Genomic DNA, 10,090 nt, shown 5'->3' with positions numbered 1-10,090 from the left:
AGTTTATACATATTTTTGTAACTGATGAGAAAAAAATAGGTCCTAATTTAACGGAATCGAAATCATAGACTTTTACTGAATTGTACTTAGTAGTTTTTACAACATAACTTTTTGCAATCAAAAGAAATGTTTTTGTAGTTGATTATACCATCTACATCTCTAACCAAAGGGTTTATAATTAATCAATGAAAGCTATATAACTTGGAAATATGTATAATATATTTAACAAATTCATCTACAGTTTACACTTACTCAATATACATGATCTCTTTGCAATGAACACTAGCACAATATTGGTAGAATAGGCTCACTTTCATGAAAAAGTTCAAGGACTCGAGTCTTCAAAAGATTTTGATGCCATAAAATTCAAGTATTCCCAACCCAATAAACTTGGGATCTTGGGAGAGAACTCGTCATAAATTCAACTCTTGCGCGTCGCTGTAGAAACGCTGTAAAGATATTAAGTTTTGTATGTCATCAGAGTGAGCCTAGGCTACGTATTTCGGGGGTGGTTTCAAACGTGACCACCTTCCTTGAGCTTAGACACCAAGGTGTCCACATCGGGCAACACGGATCCGGCCTGGCGCACGGGCGGGTCCTCCACGGAAACCACCTTTATCCTCGGCGCCAAGTCGATGCCGAGGTCCTTGGCTGTCACCTTCTTCAGTGGCTTCTTTTTGGCTTTCTGCAAGTAAGCAATAGCTGCTGTAGTTGATGCCACATTCGCTGTTTTGAATAAGGACTATTATTACAATGAATGTAACAAAATCTTGTTAAAAATTATCGGAAAATTTCTAACTTGAAACTTGACAATTTTATGGCACACCTTTTTACAAGAAATACGTGACAATTTGTTTCTATTTATTTGTTGCCATTCTCCAGTTAAAAATAGTGCACATTGCACAGCATTTTTAATAAAATCAATCATGACCTTATGCAAAACAGTCTTGAAATGATTCTCGTATTTTAAATTTAATATTTCGGATCCATATGAGATGAAAATGACATCTATGTATATTTTAAATTAAATCAAAATATTCACATGAAAAATGGTTTTACATCATACATGAATTTTTAGAGCAAAATAATATTGACTCTTTTTAGACTGAATACTTATAAAAACAATTTTCTTATTTTTAACATGATATTTATGTAATACAATAATAATGTATGTATCTACCCCATAATAATTATTACCACTGATTGTACGCCCTAGAGCCAGAATATGTTAGTCCATAAGATAATATTTTGTAAGATCTTAGTTCTACAATAAATATTTATGATAATAAATCATTATTATGGTTTTTATATTTACAATGCGGCATAATTTTAATTGCTAAGCAATGTGCGCTTGTAGACCACCAATTTTTTTTTTCAAGTGTATTACGCTGTGACTGCGAGCCAGCGTACATACTTTTATCCAGTACCGAATGTCTTTGTAGCTCCCGGCAAGCGAAAGGTCGTGGGTTTAATTCTGAGTGCGCACACTACGCCGATTCGATTTGGCCGATTCTTCATACAATTTAAAATCGGGCACAACTATCGGCCAACTAAAAATCAACGGTGTGCGCCTAGGCTTAATTAAATCCAAATCAAATGTCTGTCAAGTCAACTCACCATGATATTGGGCAATGTGGCATATCGAGGCTCGTTGAGGCGCAGGTCTGCGCTGAGTACGGCCGGCAACTTGGTCTTGATGACTTCGAGCCCGCCGTCGATCTCGCGCGTCACCGTCAATCCCGCGTCGGTCTTCTCCACCTGATAAGCGAAGAGTATTACATAAATAAGAGGCTGACAAATTGGCTCTTTCTTCGTTAAGACCGCGTCAGTCTACACCACCAGTTATGCAATGAGGAAATCATCATCATCATTTCAGCCATAGGATGTCCACTGCTGAACATAGGCCTCCCCCAATGAGGATCGGTAGAATAATGCAAGTGGGGTTAGGTAGCAATAAACATTTGCGCTATATACTGATCTATATTGTACTAAACATGTTTAACTGTAAGAAAGTTGCTACAACTGTGTACAGCATGTAATGGATCTGGATAAAATGACGCAATGCATAAGTTGTTACTGTGGTACATTTTTTGTTACTCTGGTCACAATTACAAATCTCCCATTTTGTTAGAAGGATGATAAATTTATCAAATAATTTATAAAACTTGATTGCTTTTTTAATGAGTTATCACAGTGTGATAAGATAAGTAATGTAGGTATTATATCAAACCATTAGCTACAAGCTATAGGAGCTATAGAGATTGCATCTCAAAATATTATGACCTGTTTTATAATCATTATTTCCTCTTCTTTCTGAGAGACAGTCTATAGTTTGTAATAAATCCCAATCAATAAAGGTAAGGCAATTTATCATAGAAAATTGTATGAAAAATAATAGGAAATATTTTTTTTACATTAAAACTAAACTGACCTTACATATCTAGATAAGAAACAGTTAAGTATAGGTTATCTATTAAAGTTCAACATTACAATATGATTTAGTGGCTTTCCAAACTTACTTTGGACGCGAATGTTCCCTGTGGCCAGTCTAATATTGCAGCAGTCATCTGTGCAGTCTGGTTGGAATCATCATCAATTGCCTGAAAAATAATTTGAAGTTAGCAACAGAAGGATGTGATGTATTAACTTACGTAACTAGAAATAAAACAATACCTACATATTTGTGGAATTAATTGAGGAAGTAATAGAAAAAATAAATGTTCAACAAAGACTACACTAGACCCAAAAGTTTCATAGTAATAAATTCATACTATACAGACAAACATATTTCATTTTATTTATTTCAAAAATCTAAGGTACACTCACCTGTTTTCCAACAATGATAATATCAGCTTTCTCATCCTGAGAGAGTTTAGCCAAGATTTTAGCTACATGAAGGGGCTGGAGGGTCTCGTACTCTTTACCGGCTACTTCCACATGGATGGCTCTGTCCGCACCCATGGCCAATGCTGTTCGGAGGGTTTCCTACAAAGTTAATTCATGTTAATCGTAAGCAAAGCCTTATTGATTGACCTTTTATAAATTTTAGTTTGTTTTTCTGTACAAAACCTCCTGGCTTGATAATACAAAAAAATGTGACTGCCCCATAACATTTAACTTGGATTGTTGTATTAAAATAATTTCAATACAACCCTAAGCAGTTGGGTAATAAATGAGAAGGTAACAAGGACAGAATTACTCTTATGGCTTCACTCCAAATTTATATGCAATAACACTATACAGATGAATATTGTGGTTTTGATAAAAGTGTATGTGCTAAATCAGTGTTTTTCAACCTGTGGGTCGCGACCCCCTGGGGGGTCGCAAAGCCTCTATAGGGGGGTCGCGAGAGGTCGTAAAAACTACTTCAGTAAAATAAAAAGACAGATTAATCCGAAATCTAATTATGCAAATGTTGTATGGATTGAAGTATTCGGTCCCTACAAACATCTTTGCAACATTATAAAATGCATGAAAAAAAAAGCGAAAGGTCGGGGGGTCGCCAAAATTTTTTTCATACTAGGGGGGTTGTGTCATGAAAAAGGTTGAAAAACACTGTGCTAAATAATTCTACACACTTGTGCCTGTGCGGGGCCGCAGGACACGGCCACCACCTCACTGGCCAGTTTCTTCTCCTTCATGCGGACCGCCTCCTCCACGGCGATCTCGTCGAAGGGGTTCATAGAGTGCTTCACGCCATCCGTCACCACACCAGACTTGTCTGGTTTTACACGGATCTGGAATTAGGTACATGATTTTATATCAGAATTAATTTTTAAAAAGCGCAGTATTTCTAGATAATTGTGCGAGTTGTTTAAACAGATTACTTGTGTATTTTATAGTCCAGTCAATAAAGCATTATAGATGGAAAACTTTAGAACACAATTTCTGACTTCAGGACTTTATTTAGACTAGTTAGGAGGTGAACATAGCAAAAGTCCCCGTCCTTAGCCCTTGAGCCGGCGGGGAGAGGGGGGTTTAAAGGTGCCACTTTTCGGTTTTTCGCTTAATCCTCGGAAACTATGCGTCCTAGTGACATGACTACTATGAACCAAAAAAAGCATATTCAATTTGCTACAGGTGAGATAGTCAACTTTTTTGATAAATTGTATAGTTTTCGCGGCATCTGCTCTAGAAGGTCTGTAATATTGGAAATTTTATTTTTGTCTTACATGTTCCCATCAGGAGAAAATCGACTAAATCAACATTGAGCAATCATTCTAGACATGCGGGAGCATGTTAAGCCTAGTTCCAGGGAGGGGACTGCACCGTGCGTATATTTAGACGAACCACTTTGAGCCACTATTAACTCCTCATCACTCAAAAACTACTGTGCATTAACACTTCAAATTTGGCTCATATGTTGAGACTTGCAAGATATACATCAGCTTCAAATTTCATAAATATGCCTCAAACGGTTCTTTAGGTATTGACGTCCAAAAATCTACATGTCTGACCTATATACCAAATTCTAACCACTTCCAGATGACCTCGAAGGTTGAAATTTGACATCCAGATAGATAGATGTGTAAATACAAAGGAACAAATAAAAAACCAGTAAATTTTAACATTTCACAGGTGATAGATAGATTTTAGTGTTCTAAATGTCGATTTTTGAACGTCAATACCTAAATAACCGTTTGAGGTATATTTATGAAATTTAAAGCTGATGTATATCTTGCAAGTCTCAATACATGAGCCAAATTTGAAGAGTTAATGCACAGTAGTTTTTGAATGATGAGGAGTCAAAAGTGGCTCCAATTGGTTCGTATAAATATACGCACGGTACAGTCCCATCCCTGGAACTAGGCTTAACATGCTCCCGTATGTCTATAGTGTTTGCTCAATGTTGATTTAGTCGATTTTCTCCTGATAGGAACATGTAAGACAAAAATTAAATTTCCAATTTTACAGACCTTCTAGAGCAGATGCCGCAAAAAATATACAAGATATAGAAAAACTTGACGGTCTCGCCTGTAGCAAATTGAATAAGCTTTTTTTGGTTCATGGTAGTCATGTCACTAGGACGCATAAAAAAAAAAAAAAAAAAAAAAAAAAAAAAAAAAAAACGTGAAACGGAACGCACAAAGTAAACATTGTCGTCCGTATATTTTTGCCTAAAAAATATGTAAAAGTGATTAATACTCAATAACAGTATATTTAAAAGTGAGATTAAGTTATGACTCCTCATCTATATCGTTATCTCTTCAAACAAAACATTATTTCTGAGTAAAATGAGTGAAAATGTGACGACGTTGAAAACGTTTAAAACGACTAATAAAAGTGTGTGTGAAACCATTTATCTATAAACAAGTGATACTTGCAATAATTAACTTGTTAAAACAGTGACAATTTTGTGTAAAAACGAAAAACAATTATAATAAATCATCAGAGTGTATGACACAAGTGACAGAAATATCCATGCGCATGAGTCACAGCTAACCGATTTACATTTCAAAATAAAACACACTTAGCAACAAATCCTAATTTTCACCGTACCGAGTATACAGCTCGGTGGCGCATTTGGATACTAACCTGCACTAGAGCTACGCAAATCACAGGGGACCAAGATCAAGTCCCGAAGATTGGAATATTTTTGTGTTTATTACAACAACAAAAAAATGTCACAGAATCAGAAAAACGTTTGTGTAACGTGCAAAAAGACTATTCCAAGAAAGGATTTCTTAAAATGCAAGCTGTGTAGTGATATCTTCGATCTGGATTGTGCAAATGTATCAGTCAAACTTTTTGATTTAATGAAAAATAAAGCAAATTGGCAATGCAAACTATGCAGAGAGGAAGGAAGGATTAAGACTTCAAAAGTTCAAAAACCAACTCCATGCTCCTCTACGCCAAGGAGCCTCCCTGCAAATCATAGCAAACCATCCAGTATATCCAGACAAAATGTATCTGCCAGTAAGAGTACCAAAATAGTGTCAATTGAGGCCGGCACTGATGTGCTGCTGAGAAAGACTGATTGCAGAGGTAATATCATTGAATCATCCACGATCCAGAAATACGGAACCGAAAGCGAGAGCTTGAAGCAAGATACAAGCAACTGTGAATTTGTAACGCTACGAGCAAAGCAGTACCGGCGGGGGTCTGCGGATATCCAGCATACATCATTACCGGATGCTGAAGGTTTTTCTCCTGAGTTATCGGAAACTGATTCTAGCTACAACCGCATTAGTTTGCCAGACTTATCCACTTTGCACAACAAGGAAATTGAAGAATTTAGACAAGAAATAACAAACTTAAAATCACAAGTGCTATCTGCTAATAATTTAGTTGAAGAATTAACCTTGGAAAAGCTAGTAATGCAAAGGAAAATTGATGAACAAGATAAAAAAATTAAGCATCTGTTAGAAATCTGCGCAAATACTCCATTACTAAATGAATCTAAGAGGTTAAAATCAAAAAATATATCACAATCAAAAAGAGGAAAAAACCTTAAACACAACTGTTTGCCAAAAGAAAATGTAGATTCCTCTCTATTGAGCACAAGCATAGCAAATATAAGGTCGGAAGATGTCTACCGACCGGAATTGGAGAATAAAGAAATAGTAGAGAATTTCAACAATAACCAGAAGGGCGATTTACCTATAAAAAAAATTTTTATAATAGCAGACCAACAAGGGCGTGGTGTACAACAAGCTTTAAAAAAAATGGTTGGACCGGAGTATGAAGTGTGTTGCTTTTGGAAGAGTCAAGCAAACTTATACGACGTCCTAAACACCTGTAAAAGCGAGATAAATACTTTAACGAAGCAGGATTTCATCGTAGTAATTGGGGGGTTTAATGATAAAAATCCATTTGAATTAAAAACTAACTTACTTAAATGGATTAGAGGCATTGTAAATACTAACTTAATTATATGTGGATTACCAAGTAATGCAAAAATGTTTAACTATAATGTAAATTATGATTTGAAAATGATATGTCAAGGGTTTAGATATGCTACTTTTTTAGGAATGAACTATAAAAAATCTCGTTTGGGATCAAAGTTTTATCTTTCAAATTTATGTTTTTCTGTATATAGGGAGATTTTACAATGGACTCACTCGCAGACTAGTTATCAAAATACTACGCAAAATGTAAGTTGTACAAGCGAATACATCAATCAATGTAAAAGTGTCAATTCAATAACTATACAGGACGAGGCTTTTGGAATGTAAAGAAAATATAGAAAAATTTAAAGAATGTATACTAAGTTACTCGTGGTCGGATTTATGGAGATTCACCAACGTTGATGAGGCTTTTAATTACTTTCACACTGAACTATGTCTCGTCTATAATCTGTGTTTTCCCAAATACAGAGTGAAAGTGAGAAACAGTAGTAATTGTAAGCTTAACTGGTTAACAAAAGGATTAAGAATCTCATGTGCCACAAAAAGAAAACTGCGAGTAACTTTTTACAAAAAAAAGTCAGACATAGTAAGAACAAAATATAGAATGTACTCAAAATTATTACAAAAATGTATAAATACCGCTCGAAAATCTAAAAATAGTGAATATATTAATAAATCGAAAAATAAATGTATAGCCACATGGAAAATCATTAATGAACAACAAAAAAATGATTTTCCGAAATTTGATCATTTAACTTTACGAAGGAATGAACATACAATAATAGTAAACGATCCGGAAGACATTGCAACTGAGTTCAATGATTATTTCATAGATATTCCCAAAACTGATCTTGACTCTGACTCTGTAAACTATTCGAGAAATATAAGAAATAATAGTGCTACTCTTTTTTTATCACCTACTGATGACTTTGAATTGAGAAATATAGTAAAATCACTAAATAACACTGGAGCAACCGGGTATGATGAGATAAGTACTAAAATAATTAAAGCTTGCGTAAATGAACTGTCCTCGTTATTGGCATACTTAGTAAATTTATCCTTTGCCAATGGTGTATATCCATCTTCTCTTAAGTATTCAGTTGTAAAGCCTTTGTTTAAGAAGGGAGAAAAGGATGATATTGGTAACTACAGACCAATTACACTTATTCCAATACTTTCAAAAATTTTTGAAAAAGTTTTCCATAAACGACTGTCATCATTTTGTACAAAATTTAACGTCATACACCCGGATCAACACGGGTTTCAAAAAGGAAAATCTACCACATTAGCATGCTATAATATTGTTCAACAAGTTTCAACCTTTATGGACAAGCGTATTCCCGTAACGATGGTTTTGTTTGATCTCAGTAGAGCTTTTGATCACGTGTGTCATAGAACTCTGCTTGGAAAATTAGAGAAATATGGAGTGCGTGGTCTCTCGCTCAAGTGGATTGCATCCTACTTGAGTGACAGAATGCAGAGGGTGGAGATAGATAAAATTGACAAATTTAACTTCCTTACCACTTATCAATCTAAATACTCAAAAAATAACTATGGCGTACCACAAGGTAGCATCCTTGGACCTTTGTTATTTATATTATATATAAATGACCTCCCCTCTATCACTAAATATCGATGTACCTTATTCGCTGATGACATCTCTATTATAATTAATAAAATCACAAATACTGATTATGAATATGAAATAAACAACACAATAAATAATGTAACAAAATGGCTTATGTGTAATAATTTATCATTTAATCTGTCTAAAACAAAATATCTACAATTCTATAATAAAAATGGAAGCCCCCAAAGCGTATCGGTAAAACACGGCGGTGACTTAATCGCAGAGTGCACTAATGCTAAATTTCTTGGAATCAATCTTGACGCGAATTTGACTTGGAAGGAACATGTATCTAGTGTCTGCCAAAAAATTAATAGATTTGCGTTTGCCTTATACCGCCTTGCAAAAATTAGTGATCAAAAGACAGCACTTGCTGCGTATCACGGCTACGTCTGCTCAAATTTAAGATATGGTCTTGTTCTGTGGGGAAACTCGGTCGATATCCAGCGTGCCTTTTTAATTCAAAAAAAGTGTCTGAGAGCTATTTGTGGTGCTGGGCCAATGGATTCATGTCGACCAATATTTAAAAAACTTAATTTGCTGACATTACCATCAATGTATATTTTTGAAATATGTATATTTACTAAAAGCAATATTAATTCTTTTCAAACGAAACGAGAGATTTGTACATTTTTTACACGGTATCCTAATCGTTTGGTGGTACCGTCTTGTTCAACGACGAATTTTCAGAGAAATTGCTACTTTATGTCTATAAAACTGTACAATAAACTTCCGGACGCAATGAAGGACTTACCCACTAAGCAATTTAAATACCAGCTTTATAAATTGTTAAGCGACAAATGTTTTTATAGCATAAATGAATTTATTAATTGCAAATTTTAAAGAAATTGACACTGTTTTTCTATTATTTATTTTTTTTTTTTTTTTTAATCGAAATGTATTTTGTTTATTATTATTGAATGTATAATATCATCATTGTTAATTAATTAATTATTTTAGTTGAATTTTTATAGTCTTAGAGACTTATTTATTTGGACATAATTGTGTGCTTTCTGTTTCACTGTATGTTGCATGCCAATTGTCGTTGGTTAGATGTGTGAAACGAACATTCATTGTTTATCACTACTTTGTACCACATTTACCGCAATAAAGAAATTCTATTCTATTCTATTCTATTCATAGTTTTCGAGGATTAAGCGAAAAACCGAAAAGTGGTACCTTTAAACCCCCCTCTCCCTGCCGGCTCAAGGGCTAAGGGCGGGGACTTTTGCTATGTTCACCTCCTAACTAGGCTAAATAAAGTCCCGAGGTCAGAAATTGTGTTCCACGGATTTCTCTCTACACCGTCGTTAAGGCATTCATTGACTGGACTATTAGTGATATTTGAGGTATTTTATACAACATTCAATTGAACTTGAAAATTTGTAAATATATCAACCAAAAAGTAACCTTTGAACAACATTTGTACTTACTTTTACGGCATAATCGATAACTCTCTTAACACCAACAAGCACACGAGACATTTTGATTTATTAACTTTTAACTACACTTAAAGCTTAATTAATTGGAATAAATTAAAATTTGAAAATTAATAAAAACAAAATCCAACAAGTACGAAGTCCATCCGATGACGTAAAAATGTTGCCAGAATTAA

The 10,090-nt window shown here is 34.6% G+C and overlaps 1 protein-coding gene across 1 annotated transcript; it reads right to left on the bottom strand.

The window, feature by feature from the left end:
- Positions 1-201: 201 nt before the first annotated feature.
- LOC135080531 (electron transfer flavoprotein subunit beta) lies at positions 202-10,090 on the bottom strand. The gene is made up of 6 exons (XM_063975176.1): positions 9,909-10,090; positions 3,579-3,737; positions 2,827-2,985; positions 2,520-2,600; positions 1,618-1,758; positions 202-685 (listed from the first exon to the last, which is right to left on the bottom strand). The coding sequence occupies exons 1-6, from the start codon at positions 9,957-9,959 to the stop codon at positions 515-517; spliced, it is 762 nt and encodes a 253-aa protein (XP_063831246.1). The 5' UTR covers positions 9,960-10,090; the 3' UTR covers positions 202-514.

This window comes from Ostrinia nubilalis, chromosome 18 (assembly GCF_963855985.1).
Source record: "Ostrinia nubilalis chromosome 18, ilOstNubi1.1, whole genome shotgun sequence".
In the NCBI taxonomy this organism is placed as follows: Eukaryota; Metazoa; Arthropoda; class Insecta; order Lepidoptera; family Crambidae; genus Ostrinia; species Ostrinia nubilalis.
This window is presented reverse-complemented; position numbering and strand designations above follow the sequence as displayed.

Coding starts and splice junctions, on each gene's coding strand:
- LOC135080531 (XM_063975176.1), bottom strand. CDS start 9,959: ATGTCTCGTGTGCTTGTTGGTGTTAAGAGAGTTATCGATTATGCCGTA. Junction 3,738..9,908: donor TTATCGATTATGCCGTAAAA/GTAAGTACAAAT, acceptor ACCTAATTCCAG/ATCCGTGTAAAACCAGACAA. Junction 1,759..2,519: donor AGGGAACATTCGCGTCCAAA/GTAAGTTTGGAA, acceptor TTCGCTTATCAG/GTGGAGAAGACCGACGCGGG.